The sequence below is a fragment of the Gracilinanus agilis genome, chromosome 1, assembly GCF_016433145.1.
Source record: "Gracilinanus agilis isolate LMUSP501 chromosome 1, AgileGrace, whole genome shotgun sequence".
NCBI classification, from domain to species: Eukaryota; Metazoa; Chordata; class Mammalia; order Didelphimorphia; family Didelphidae; genus Gracilinanus; species Gracilinanus agilis.
The window spans coordinates 13,060,749-13,076,210 of record NC_058130.1 but is presented as its reverse complement, the minus strand read 5'-3'; the positions used below and the strand labels follow the sequence as shown (position 1 = coordinate 13,076,210).

Genomic DNA, 15,462 nt, shown 5'->3' with positions numbered 1-15,462 from the left:
GTTTCTTGGTGGAATGAGTGACCCCCTAACAATAGAACTTTTTATTTATTTTCTATTTGTTTTACAGAGAAAAAGGAAAGGAGAGGAGAGACTATATTGATAATTTAGTTTCCACATTCCCAGAACCCAGCACAATGGAGTAATGTTCTTTGACCTGACCTTTTAAAACAGAAATACCTAATTAGAAATCAAAAGACAAACAATGGAATAAGATTTGATAGTAGAAAATCTGGAGTCAGGGAAGGCATGTCACCAGAAAAAGTAGTGCTCTTCACATCTAAAGACCTTAGTTCTGGTCTGGCTTCCAAATACACAATAACCCAACCAATCTGCTTCCTCACATGTCAAAGGGGGAGAAAAGTGCACTCTTAAAAGCATTAAGGAAATGTGTTTTTTCCTTATTACTAGAAACAAGGATTCAACATCTATGAATTTATTGGAAGGGACAAAAATAGACAAAATAAAAGCAGAAAAATCTGAAGGAGACAGGATTGAGAAAATTCTTGCACTCAACTAGTAAAGATGTTATTCTTTAACATTTAGCACAGCCTGAGGCTGTAATTAGGGCAACTAGGTGGCTTAGTGGTTAGAATATGAAACCTGGGTTCAGGAAGACTCATCTTTCTGAGTTCAAATTCAGCTTCAGACACATACTAACTGTGTGACCCTGGGCAAGTCACTTAACCCCATTTGCCTCAGTTTCCTCATTTGTCAAATGAGCTAGAGAAAGAAATGGTCAATCACTCCAGGACCTTTGCAAGAAAACCCCAAATGGGATCACAAAGTGTCAGACACAATTGAAATGACTAACAACAACAAAGCTTTAATTATCTGATGAACTTCTGCCACATGGAAATCCTCCAGTTCATTATTCCTATGATTGTGCTGAAAGGATTTCCATGTGAACTGGAACGACCTCCAGAAATTGATGCAGAGTGAAAGGAGCAGAACCAGGAGAACGTTGTACACAGAGACGGATACATTGTAGCACAATCGAATGTAACTGACTTCTCTACTAGCAGCAACGCAAGGATCCAGGACAATCCTGAGGGACTTATGAGAAAGAACGTTATCCACATCCAGAGAAAGAACCGTGGGAGCAGAAAGGCAGAAGAAAAACATTTCCTTGATCACATGGTTCAATGGGAAGGTGATTGGGGTTTTGGCTTTAAAAGATCGCTCTACTGCAAATAAGAATAATATGGAAATAGATTTTGAACAATGATACATGGATAACTCGGCAGAATTGCTTGTCAGCTCCAGGAAGGGGGAGGGAAGAAGGGTGGGAAAGAACACAAATCATGTAACCATGGAAAAAATTCTAAATAAATAAATTGATTTTTAAAAAGGCATTTTTTTTTAATCACAGGGTTACCTGTGGGTTTCTGATTCTTTATAAGCAGGCCATTGTCATTTTCATTAATTTTTCTTGTTCTTAAAAAAATGGATTTTGAGAAACTTAGCAGTAGACAGTAAGTATGGTTGTTATAGGAAATGCAGACTTTTTTCTTTTCACAAAAACTTCCCTACCAGACACTGCATGGCCAACAGTTGGGAAAAGACCCGCACCAAAGACCTAGTTCTCAGCACTTTCTTTGGCCTGTTCTCTTATTTCTCCAAATTGAAACAGTTTCCAGTGACAGTTTTTGATTCCTCTATTGTAACAAAAAGGTTTATTATTGATTTAAGTTGAGAAGTTTTCTTGCTAATGCTCTAAAGTAAATGGTCACATAATGTCAGTCTGGGCTGGGCCGTTTTCCCTTTGAAACAATACCTGAATACAAAATGAAAGAAACTGAGGTGTGATACAGGCTTTATGAAGTGCTATGAGTAAAAGGGCCTGGAAGTCATGGGGAGGATGAAGAACAGGTTTCAACCATTCTTCTGGTGATGCCATGTTGCTATGAATCATGGAACAACTCAATCTCTGAAGAATCAAAATGAGTGTAACTCAAAGAGCAAGGGGAAGATCCATAGAGGGTTATCAGTATACTCATCAAGGATGACCAGGGAAGACTGTTCTGTCCTGGGAAGAAGGGATAAGTGGGTTAGCACCCAAGAGTGACACTAATATTTTTAAGATTCAGAGGGAAGGGTCACAATATGTTGATAAATATATCCACATCCTTGGGAAGATCAATACATTTAGTATGGAATTGTTTGGGCCCAAGTTCCTTAATGCCCTATTTGACTGTAAGCTCCCTGAGGCTAGGGAATACAAGGGAGCCCATAGGCATCCTAGCAAAGCACCTTGTTTAAAGCAGATATTACATACATTGAAAAAATGAGATAGCTTGATGTAACAGAGTTATGGATATGGAATGAAAAAAGGATCTGCACCGCTATCCTGCCTTGGGAGCTGGGGAGCACATCTCAGACATCCATCCCCGCCCTCTCTCTTCATCTCTTTCTTACCTGGAATCCTGAACTCCCACCTAAATGATTGGTCTTCCTTCTTTCAATCTCTCTCCTCTTCAGATCACTCTACCCTGAGCTGTAAGGTAGGCTATCAGTTCTCTCCTGGTGAAGGAGCACAAACATCTCTGTTGGGCATTCTGAGCCCTTTACAATATGGCTCCAGCTCACCTTTCTCAGCCAATTGCATACTATTCCTCTCCACTCATTCTAGATTCTAGCCCAAAGAAGCTGCTTGCTGCACCTTGTACTCAATGTTCCTTCTCTTTGCCCAAATACCTCTCCTTAGGCTGCCCTGGTACCTACAATGTGCCTCACCTGCTTAGTGTCTGCCTGACCTCCACCTCCTAAAATCCTGGGATTCTTGCAAAGCTAAGAAAAGGGGCCTTTCCTGATCTCCCCGAAGCTGCTGGTGTCTTCCCTTCAAACTACTTTGAAAGTTTCTTAAAGCTGTACAGAAAATGAGTGACAGACCCAGGACCAAGCCCAGTCTGGGCATCATTCTTCTGTGCCACTCTCCTACCTCTCAGCTAGATGAGCCAGCTGATTAGATGGTGCTGGGCTTGTAGTCAAAAAAACCTGCATTCAAATTTAGACTCAGAGACTACTAGCTGTGTGACCTGGGCAAATCATGTAGTCTGCCTCAGCTTTCCCAATGATAAAATGGGGGTGGATAATAGCACTTAGCTCCCAGGGTTGTTGTGAGGATCAAATGGGATTCTATTTGTAAAAGTATCATAGCACAGAGCTTGACATATCATAATGTAGGCACTTAACATACTTTCTTCCTTCCCCTTCCCTCTCAGGAAGTTTGAATCCCCTGAAGATCTGGAAGTCCCTCAGTGCAGTTAGAGATCCTGCCTAATGACAAAGAAACAGGTGAGACAAGATCTTGTATATCTTTGGCTGTGGTCCAGGGTGGACCGAGGGCAGAGGGTGGCAGCTTAGAAGAGTCACATGCTATGTTTTGCATGTATTTAGCTTTCATTGGGGACAGGTTTCAGATCAGAGAAAAAGGTTTGTTCACTTTTACACTGTCCCCTTTAAGAAAGGAGACAGAAAAAGTTTTGCTGTGGGCTCTTTAAGAAGCTGGCATAAATGGAAGTCGGTTAGAGAATTCTGGGCCTTGAGAGCAGGCGGCTGGATCTTTCCTCTGAGAGAAAAGAAGATTTGTTGGTTATTTTGAGAGTTTTATTTGAGAGTTGAGATTTTTAGATTTATACAGAACAGAGTTTACTAAGAGCTTTACCCCTTTGAGTCACAGGGGGAGCTGAAGAGCAGTTCTGTGGCAGCTGAGCTGACAGTTTGACCAGTGGAGCTGAGACAAGAAGAAAGTGAGAAGGCCTATTTCTTTGCCTGTTCTCTGCAGAGAGAGAAATTGATTCAACTTCTCTCTCAAGATTTTACAATTAGTATAAGTTACTTTCGGTTCATTTCATAGATAGAGTTTATCAATTTAGCGTAGCTTAATAAGATAGAAATATTTTAGACAGAGAATCTAGATCAGTGCAGGATCACCGTGGTGAAAATGAAGACATTCCATGAGGAGCAGTTAGGGGGTGGAGGGAGTTGTGAATTTAGAAATCTGAGTGTTAGATTTAAGAGATTCCTGTCCTATTCTTAAATCCTGTCTCTTGTCTCTGCCTCTCCCCATAGAAGATAAATAAATTTAGGTTGGATCAAATTGCTTCCAGAGGTCCATCAACCACCAGTAATTAGTTTACTTAAAATAACTTGGCCCATACTAGATTCAGTTTACTTAGAACAGTCCTCAGTTATACAAGATTTATTTTACCTATTACAGTTGACGACCTACCAGTTTTATTTCGCTTATTACAGTTAACTATTTAGTTTGATCATTACACACAGAAGACATTTCCTTGCTGTCCCTTTGATCCTACCTGGGGAAAATTTTTCCTCATCTTCATACCAAAGGATCATGTGTATCCCGCTTGCCAAAGGACATACTTTCCCATGGGGGACAGATGAGCCTTTACGGGGTCCGTAACCCATTCCTTGGGCATCCAAGGTGGCAGGAGCAGAGACTCCTTTATTTCCTATGGTTTACCCCTGCCTCATTGGAGAGAATCACTGAATGTCAGCTAAGAGGGACTTCAGAACAGAGGCCATCTGAGTTCCCCTGAGATGACTTGTATAGACTTTGCATTTACTGTCGTAGGTATGCATTGTTTCTTCCAAGTGAAAGAATCTATGTGGGAGGGCAGAGAGCTTTCTTTTTGAGCAACTCTCTCCAGGTTATCCAGCCCAATACCTGGCATGGGGAAGGCATTTACTAAAACCCTTGCTGAATGAATGAATAGCTAGGAGTTCTAGGGCAAATCACTTCCTTCTCCCTTCTCCCTTCTCCCGAAATGGGGATAAAAGCACTTTGGTAACCTGACTCAAAGGACAGTCGTGAGTAAAACAAAGCTTTCAGCAAACCATCGAGTTCTCTAAATAAAGGAGCCGTTGAAGATTATGCCATCGCTGTGCAAACTCTCCATCAGTAATCTGGTTACTGTAGCTCCTATCTGTGTCCTGCTTATATCCTCCAGGAGACTGTAAGCTCCTAGAGGATGAGAGATGGCTCCGTCTTATCTTTGGGTCCTCGGCACCTTTGTTTCATGGGTTGCAAATGTTTATTGTTTAGGTGGTGCCATGCATTTTGGACCATCAATAGAGCCATCACTGTTACAAGAGTCTAGTCAGAACAATATGTTGGTCTTGGGACTGAAAAGGAAGAGCAAACTGCACTTCTACAAAGTTTCCTATGAACAAATGGGTGGCTAGAGTTAAAGTTCATTAAGCACTTACTATGTGCCAGGCATTCTACCAGGTCCTACAGATGCAGACATACAACAAACAGTCCCAGCCTCTACTTACATTCTTTCTGTAGGAAAGAGCCATGTAAACGCATCTAAGAAGGCAACAAGAATACAAAGACCCAAAGGGACACAACACCTACAGGAGAGTGTTGTCCAGAGAAGGAGTTGGTCAGGCTGCTCAGAGAGAGCTAATCCACTGGACAATCAACTAGCAGGCTCCTTCTGAAAGCAGTAATACTATTGCTTGATGACTGGGCCTAGAATAAGAAGTAGATGTCCAGATGGAACGACAAACTCTGTGTTTGGATTGGCAAATTAAAACTTTGCATTCAGTCCCCAAACAGACAACTCAGCTTCAGGGTTATGGCTCGGAGGTCTGGCTCAAGTGGGAGGCAGGGCACTGGCAAGCAGGGAAGATGGCGTGATAGCCTGGGTGTGGGGAAACAAAGGCTCATCTTTTTGATAATAATATTCTATTGGTATTGCTATATAGCAGAAAGACACAGAATACATAAGTCTTTGAAAAATTAAAAATATCAGGCAGAAACCAATGGAGACACATGGTGAGGGTGAGCAGGCCCCAGCATATAACCAGGAGTAAATTCAAAGAACAGGAGTAAAAGAAGTCATCCAAGAAATGGAGAAGGCTGGCCACGCGGTCCTAGCAAGAAAGCCAGCCTGAGGGCTCTGCTGCTCACCTCTATATGTCAGGAGAAAATGAGGAAAGCTTCAGCATGTGGAACAAACTAATGACACAGACACAAACTAAAGACACAGACAAGAGATGCAAAAGATGGGCAAGCAGAGATGAACTGTGGTCTGCCTGGCTGCAGGTGTTAATAGGAATTCCTTAATCTCTCCATGTCTCTTTAGGAGACAGTATCTGACAGCCTGGGAGTTTTGTAAAATCTCCTTCTCTCTCTTTAAGAGACAGTAACCAAGAGATTTGCTTTCTGTCTCTTTAAGAGGCAGATTATAAACGAACAAAAACAGTTAAGAAAGGACTCCATTTTCTCTGACTTCTTTGGGGTTTCTGGGTCATTCTCTCTGACAAGAGGATCTGACAGTTACTTCTGACAGTCTGTTTCCAGATACTGGGTTGGATAAGTTAAAGACTAATTAATGTTCATATGTTCATCGATTAGTTAAAATAGCGAACTTTATCATAGATAGAATAGTTTTATTTAGGCCTGCTTTGTTGGGCAAGAAGATCCTGCCAAGAAAGGCAGGTAGAATTAGGGTTATTCAGAGGTTTAGTATAAGGTTTGTGTTTAGATATGTTATAGGAATTAAGAGACATACTATCCTATTTTCTACCTCCTACTTCCTATCCTACCTCTCCTCCAAATAAATAAGGACAATGGTTTATCAAACTGATCTCCACAACTTTCATCAAACTCCCACCAATATTTATTAACCATAACAGCTTGGCAAGCCACAAGGATTTCGATTAATCTATAGACCTTCTAATTAGCAGTCAGTAATAGACAAAAAGCAAATAGTAACCATGGTACTTAAGACTATGGTTCAAATTGTTCAGGAAGAGGTTGATCAGACTTCCAACAGCTACCATTACCAAGAACTTTCAGTGGGATACTGCATCTCACTGTTTTAGATATCCTCAAATTATTACTGTTCTTTGAATTTGTTATGTTGTCAGGATTAATCCAGGGGTACCAACTGTACCTAACAGTTAGTCAAATTGTAACAAGAAAGAAGAAACAACTAAAAAATGATCAAACCGAAACTAGATTAGCATATTTGGAGGATTTTATCACACAACTGACTGAAACTATCTCTAAACAAAAGGAGATTATAGCCAAGTTTATCAAACCTACTTATAACATTGCTTCTTCCAATTCCAATAAGCCAACTAAATCAAAGAACCAGAAAAAGATGATAATACTGTACCAACTTTTAAGCCAGAAAACAAATTAGTAACTATTAGGCACCACAGACCATTCACCCCACAGGATATAGACAGATTTAAGTGAGGCACTCCTTCATTTGAGGAAGAGTCCATAGCAGTGAGAAAAAAGATAGAAGCCATTTGTAAGCAGTTTGATCCAACATGGATTGATTTTGAATATTTATTGGACGAACTATTAACTAAGAGGGAAAAAGATAAAATTATTAATACTACTAATGGGGTTTGGGGCACAATTCACTGGCCTAAATACAACCCTCATTGGGATTTGAACTCTCTCCATTTCACCACCTCAAATACAGATCCACTGCAGGAACCCCCCAGCTTCCATTCCAGTTTCTGGACCAGAGCAAATGCTTAATAAATATTGGGTGAATTGAACTGTCTCCTCAAATCCTCATTCCCCTAACTTCAACCTTCCAAAGGGACAATTCAATTGCAAGCTCAGCTTGTTCCTACAAGAAGGTTTCCTTGATTCCCCCAATTGTTACAGCTCTTCTGAACTAATATATTAACCTTTCAGATTTCTTTTGCATATTTGGGCCTTTTGGTGCCTCCCTCTCAACCCAATTAGCCAGCATATATTTTGTATGTATGAACTAATGAACTCAAGGATCTAGTATTTGTATTCATGGATCCTGTTACATATACATACATACATATAAAATTGCTCAGATACCTTCTCACACCCAAAGCCTCTGTGGTTTCTGGCACTCTCTCCCCAGTTACTTTAATTTACTTTGAGTGGGGAGACAGCAGGGGTAGTATGGATAGAAAAGTTGGCACTGAGCTAAGAAGACAGAGATATAGGTCTTGTCACAGTCATATCCACATCTGGGCTGCGTGACCCTAGGTATATGTCTTAACCCATCTCTCAGCCTCTAAGCTGCAGAGTGGGTGCTGACCTACATCTGGAGAGTTTCCTCATCCATGTCTTTCCTACAATGGTGAAACTACCCATCTAGTCTCTATCCCTACACACTTTGTATTTATGTATATACAAGTTACTAACCAATGATTTCCCCGTCCAGGATGAACCTTCTGTAAGGAGAGTTTTTATTAATTTCTACTTTATATTTAAAAGGAAAAATAGCAATAATATTTTTCAGTAAGAGACCCCATGTTGTGTAGGTTGTCAGTTAGAGACTCTCTGCTGTGCCACTTGCCAGTAACAGAAGGGTGTGGCGGAGGGGAGTTAGTCAGTGGTAGAGAGTAGCAAAGGGCTTTTTGTCTCTGGGGCTTCTGGGGAGAGGTGGTGCTGCTAGCACGTGCTCTGGGTAAAAACAGAATTAAGGCTTTAATAGCTTTACTGATTATTAATAACCTGGGTAGATAAGGTAGATAGATAGTGGTTATATGATTAGAGTAGGAGAGTAAAGCGAAGGCTTTGGCCTAGCAGAAGATACTGCCCTCTGAGGCAAACAGAGTTAGGGTTTTTTTAGAAAAATTTTGTTAGGACTAGGATCTGGGGTATAGTTACAAGCTATTGTAAGATTACTTTCACTTTCCTCCTTCCTATTTTCTATCTGTATTTCTTAATAATACACTGTTTTGCATTTAGTAAACTGCACACTGGCTTTTGTTCAAACTCCTAACTCCCAAAATTTAACCCTTCACAGCCTGGTGAGCCATGCAGGAGTCTGATTAATCTATTGATCTTCTGTTCTTTCCAATATTAGGAAAAGGATAGGAGTGTAACCATGTTGTATGGATAGTGAAGGAATGCCTTCTACCTCAGAGAACTCCAAATACCTGGGACTTTCACTGAGATTTTAAATCTCACAGTTTTAGATTTTCTCCAGTTGGTACCACTTATAAGAGTATTTGTTCTGTACACATTGTTACAAGGGTACTAGCTATATCAAGTATTTCGTTTAATTCTTGCTGAGAAAAAGAGGCAACTGAAAGAGAGATTAATGGAGACTAGAGTTGTGTATCTTGAGGATTGTTCCTTGAAACTATTAACACCATTGCCCACCAAACTGAAACTATCTCCAAAGATGAAGATAGTGTCTCTCAAATGACTAAACCTATAAAGCAACAAAATGAAACTATCTCTAAAGTTGCTTACCTTGAAGATAGTATCTCTCAAATCACTAAAAGTATAATGCATAAAAATGAAACTATCTCCAAACAGCATGAGAGGTGTGCTCAGTCTACTAAACCTGTCTCTCCTACTGTTTCTAATTCTCCCACCAAGGCCCCTGAAATTAAAAGCCAAAAGAAAGAAGATACTAACCCTAGTCTATTCCCTTTAAGAGAAGTAACAACCCTTAACCCTAAGAAGAATGAGTTAGTAGCTGCAACAAACCATTTACCATTCAGGATATGGAGGGATTTAAGCCCAGCATTCCTTCTTTTGAGGAGGAGCATATAGCTGTGATAAAAAAGCTAGAGAAGATATGCAGGCAATTTAATCCAACTTGTATTGATTTTTAGTATCTTCTAGATGAGTTACTAACTAAAAGGGAAAAGAATAAAGTTATTAGGCTCACCAATGAGGAGTGGGGTACAGCTTACTGTCCTGAGAATGACTCTCATTGGGATGTTAATGATGAAAAGAACTATGAAAGATTGTGCCAACCTAGGGAGGTAGTTCTCAATGCAATGAGAGCTTATTCAGATAGGCCTGGTACCTGGACAAAATCTGAAAAGCTTAAGCAGGAGAAAATAGGAGAAAATCCTTCAGAGTTCATGGACAAACTTATAGAACTGGAAGGAAGATACACAGACATTGACTTAACAAGAGAAAGAAATATTAGACAACTGAGAAGGCAGATTGTAACAAATTGTTACAAAGTAGTCAAGGACTATTTTAAAACCAGTTGCCCTAACTAGAAGAATATGGACTTTGATGAATTAAGGAGAGCGGAAGTTTATGTTTATGATGGGCATGAAATGAAAGATGTTGATGATAGTGATTCAGTGGATGCTTTAAGAAAGGAGAGCACTAAAGGGAAAAACTGAGGCTTGAAAATGGTGATACTAATTTGGGGTTAGCTTTGGCTCACTCCTGTACAAGAATATATAACCCAAAGAGAATACAAACCAGAGGCCAATGTGCTACTTGTGTGGAAAAAGTGGACACCTGATAATAAATTGCAGGTTCTGGAATCAAATATTCAACAATTTTAGAAATAATGGTGGGATCTTTAGGAATAACTATTTTAGAAACTAACTATTCTATAAATAATAACAATTTCAGAAATTATGGGAATAATAGAAACAGTAACCAAACTGAGGCAAATGACTTGTTACAATATATCCGTAATGGGGCACATCCACATAAGAGCCAAAATGTAACTACACCTCCACAAGAGGAATCTCAGAAAGGTGCATGTGGTCCTTTATGAAGGTCTGCCACTATTCTGGAATAGTGAAACACTTGATTTTCCAGATGCAGATATAATTTCATCAGTTATCCCAATCCATTCTTCCTTAGATAGCTATGAACCACATTGTAATAGGGTTCTTTGCTCCAAATGATGTCAAAAATGTTAATGTTATTAATATTTGTATTTAACACTAATTTCCAGTGTTTTATTTTATGGTCTAGGAACTATAGGTGAAATGTAAAGACTCTTACAGGTGATACAGTTCACATAAAAAACTTTCAGCAAATAAAAGCAACTCAGTCGGCTTAAGAAGGTCCATTCCAGATACGTGCTATTGAAAATGATTAGCTGCATACATCGAGGATAAGACTACAGATACAAACAGACACTGTTTTTTAAGGACATTGAAATTCAAGAAGAAGACTACAAATGGACAATTGGACAATATTTACAAGAACATTGGATTACTACAAGGACCACTACAAATGGACATTATTTTAAGGATACTGAATTTTGCGTTTAAATAAAGGTTTCTTGTACATAAAGGTTTGAAATGGAAGGTAATGGGTAAGTGTATAATTTATGTTATGCTATTTTATTATGTTATTTATTATATATATTATGTTATTTTTTGTATGTTATAGGATTTATTAGTTCTATGTAAAAATAATAATAATATAATAATACTTTTACAGGATTAAAAAAAGTTATAATATACTTTTGTAGAAAAAGTTAAAACTAAATGATAAGTAAATGGTAAAGTGTTATAACCACTGAACAAGATGTATATTAGAATATATATTAGATGTATAAAGGTATATATTGAGATTAGATCCACTTCAGGGGGGATATATTAGATGTATAGATATTAGAGGTATATAATGTGTATATAAGGTTCTGGTCTGTTTTTCTTGTTTAATTTTTTGTGTGTATAATAACTATAAGGTGTATTTGAATTGATATCTTTAGGTTCTTATTTCTGTAAAGTATAATAAGAATAGGTTTTATGTATGTATAGTATGAATTTTGTGATTGTAATTTCTGTAATTGTAAATATTTGGAGTTGTATATTATTTGAGACTTGCATGTTGCAAGAATTGTTTTGTTTTTTTACTTTCTCTCTGTACTTCTCCTTGTTTATAATATAGAGTATTTGGAAGATCCTGGGGAGACTGGTCTCCCAACAGATCTCAGGGAGGATATGTTAAGAGAGTTTTTATTAATTTCTCCTTTTTTATATTTAAAAGGAAAAGGAGCAATAATATTTTTCAGTAAGAGACCCCCTGCTGTGCAGATTGTCAGTTAGTGACAGCTAGAAGGGTGTGGCCAATTAAGGTAAAGATTTTGACACAGAGTGAAGATGGAATGCTGATGAAGCAAGAATGACAGCCAGCAGCAGTTAGAAGATTGGGGAAGGCAAAGACTTCTGGGAGGAGTGACTGGGGGGTTCAGTTTTGAACCCTGGACTGAGAGGAGCTCCAAATCCAACCTTGGGATTGAATCCCATCATTTCCAGAGGATTTCCCAATCTTTACCATTGCCCTTGCTGACTGTGAAGTGACCCTGTTTATCAGTATCTGGAGACCTGAGGACTAATAGGACATTCAGCTGCCCAAGAGGATTTTATCCTGGAGGGCAGGCTGTGTCAGTCTGGAAGAGAGAAACATCTTCCTCTGTGCCTGCCTCATCTAAAACCATTCAGATCTATATATTGAGAGATTAGATTAGCCAACATTAGAAAGTCAAGAAGATTGAGACAGTTTCCAGGCTAATCCTTCCGGCTGGTGGCCAAAGCTGAAAGGAGCCTGCATTTCTCTCTATGACTTTAGCTTAGGGAATTCCTGTTTAACCTCTTTCCTTATTTCATCCCTTGTTATTCTATCTTAAATAAATAGTTGCTGAGATCAAGTTAGCAGTCAGATAACTGAAGAAGAGGATAGTAACGGTTTAAGAAGAAAAGATTTATTTGGGGGGGAAACCTTTCTTCATACTTTGGTTAAGTCAAATCCTAAGTAGTCCAATACTGGTTTCCTCTGGTAGGGGTGTGATCAGAAAGGAATATTGGGGAAGGTTAAGTAATGCAACCTTCCCTAACCAAATGTCAATCTCCATTCCTTCAGTGTCCCTTAATCTGATTCATACCTTTACATTTTCCTCTAACATCAACATATTCAGTTAGGCACAGAGGGCAGCCAATAGCTCTCTGACCAGTCCAGGGTGGTGGTTAGGGGGTGGGGAGGAGTAACCTTGGGCTTGGTTCACTAGCACAAACTAATTAACCAACATAACATCATCCCAGGGATTCCTTTTTCCTCATTTAACACCAAGGGGAGTTAGTCAGTTGCAGAGAGTGACAAAAGGCTTTTTGTCTCTGGGTCTTATAAAGATGATATTAGAAATTAAGTCTTGTATTAGTTTAGGGCAGTGGTTCCCAAACTTTTTTGGCCTACCGCCCCCCTTTCCAGAAAAAATATTACTTAGCCCCCTGGAAATTAATTTTTAAAAATTTTAATAGCAATTAATAGGAAAGATAAATGTATCTGTGGCCATCATTGCTCCCCTAGATCGCTGCAGCACCCACCAGGGGGCAGTAGCGCCCACTTTGGGAATCACTGGTTTAGAAATAAGTAGAGAAACTGGCTTGAGAAAGAATTGGAGTTTTAAAAGATCTGAGACAGAGAGTCAGTTTCAAATGTTTACACTTTAATGGTTTTTTCTGTGGCACTTACTCTCTCTGGGTGTGGCAGTTACTCTGAGGGGAGCAGTTTCTCTCTCTGAGTGCTGGGAGAAGGTGACATCTTTTCTCTCTCTTATCTGAGGTAAAAGGAAAGGAGGGAAAAACCTGAAGGAGCTAAGTGATTTTCCTTTTCCAACTTGGGAAACACTAGTGACTGTCTATTCCTATTTCATAAATTGTTTTTATGTCTGAGAAGACTAAAGAAAGACCTGGTCTTTGGTTTGGACTCTGAGTCTGCTAAGGCTCAGAGTCCTAAATTGGTTCTGCTGAGGCTCAGCCAGCTGGTCTTTGTTATTTTTATAACTTATTATGAGGATAATAGTATTAGTTTTATTGTAGAATAGGGAAAACTTGGGTTAGTCAGATTAGGAAGAATTAGTATAGCCTGTGGAATCAGGAGAAGCGGTTCCTTGTGGAACCAGGGAGTTTTATTTGGGTGGAGTTAGAATCCCTTAGAGTTAGAAATCTTTTTTCTTTATCCTTATATTCCCAATGAATAATTTATTTTTATATAACAAGAGTGTCCTTAGCATCCTTGCGCCTGGCCCTGAAGAGAAGTTCACTTATGAACTTCACTTCAATTATATAAACTTAAGATACTTTGTAAGCACAACAAACAAGAGTATCTAATCAGTTTATAAGCAATAATCAATTCATTTACATTTATTTTTACAGTCTCCTGGGGAGAGGTTGTGCTGCTAGCACTCTCTCTGGTTGGAAACAGAGAATGGAATTAAGGCCTTAACAGCCTTATTGATTTTTAATAACCTGGGTAGATAAGGTAGATAGATAGTGATTATATGTTTAGATAGTGAGAGCAGGAGGGTAGGCAAGGGCTTCGGCCTAGCAGAAGATACTGCCCTCTGAGGCAGATAGATTTAGGGCTTTTTAAAGAGAGATTTAGTTAGGATTAGGACCTGGGGTATAGTTACAAGCCAATGTAAGGTTACTTTCACTTTCCTCCTTCCTATTTTCTATCCATATTTCCTAATAATAAACTGTATTGCGTTTAATAAACTGCGCATTGGCTTTTGTTCAAACTCCTAGCCCCCAAATTTAACCCTTTACACTTCCTAGAGGGCAGAGATGGTTTTACTTGTATGCACAAGACCTGGGTACTCAGCAAATACTTGAACAGATAGGTGGATTCAGTGATTAACTGTTTAACCTCCCAGTTAGTAGAATGTAAATTCCTTGAAGGTATTTTTTCATTCACATCTTTTGAGCCCATCCCCTGGCCAGTCACACAGTAAGCTCGTGACCTTTTGGGCATGACTGTCATTTAACCTCTGTTTGCCTTAGTTTCCTCCTTTGGAAAATGCAGACACCTCTCAAAGTTGATGTGAGACAAAAATGAGATCATTACAAAGCCCTTGGCCACAGTGCCTAGATTTCCTTTTTGTTTATCCCCAACTACGCTGGCACACTCACGGTAACCAAGAGCCGCCTTGGCTCCAAGCTGGCTCCTTAGGTTTTTGCCAGGCACACAGTAGGCACTTTATCAAGGCTGTGAGGCTATGGCACTCCCCACTCCCCTGGGAAGCACCCTAGCTAGATTGGGGCAGGCGCACCACAGGTGCTTAATCGAAGGAACGAGTGGTGAGGTGAAGCCCCTCCCTCCCGGACGCACACTGTAGGCGCTTAATCCAGGCATAGGCCGGTGATGTATGGTCTCCCCACTGCCCCACATAACCCTCACCTCCCGAGGGCGGGGCGGCCCCGGGGGATGCCGGGAACCTAGTTCCTAAAGCTTCGAATGCGACCCTGGAAAGAACCCGGCCTGCCCGGCCTCGCTTACCCCAGGTTCATGGCCTTGTGTGGTCACGGGCCTGACCTCGTCTCGCACGGCGGACCCGATACCTCCAGAGGAGTCTCCTTCTCCTCTTCAGGAACCGCTGCCGCCTCTGCCGCAATCCCGGCCGCTGTCGCCCAACAAGCTCCGAGGGCACGGGCTACCGGCACTCCAGATTGGAACCAATCAGAACTTGCGATACTCGGGGGGTGCGCCCCAGACGCGAGGGGGTGGGGCCACGTGCCCCAGGCTGGCTCCGCCCCCAGCTTTGTCCCCGCCCCATCTCGCTCCAACCTCTCCTCTCGCTCCTCAAGTTCTCGGAGCCCTGGGCTGCACTAAAGGAGTCCTGCGTGGGCCGGAGTAGCTGAAATGTAGTCCCTCTTTGGCTGCGATGAAAGAAGGTGCTGGGCGCTGTGCCAGGCTCGAGACAG

At 40.4% G+C, this 15,462-nt stretch overlaps 1 protein-coding gene across 2 annotated transcripts in view; it reads right to left on the bottom strand.

The window, feature by feature from the left end:
• The window catches only part of CCDC66 (coiled-coil domain containing 66), a 57,411-nt gene extending 42,188 nt beyond the window's left edge, over positions 1–15,223 (bottom strand). Inside the window, exon 1 of one of the 2 annotated variants that reach the window (XM_044684748.1) lies at positions 15,038–15,223. In XM_044684748.1, the coding sequence (XP_044540683.1) occupies positions 15,038–15,048 (11 nt within the window). In that variant the 5' untranslated portion in view covers positions 15,049–15,223. The remainder of the gene's footprint in view (positions 1–15,037) is intronic. The other variant, XM_044684151.1, reaches the window with a different exon arrangement.
• Between the last annotated feature and the right edge of the window lie 239 nt (positions 15,224–15,462).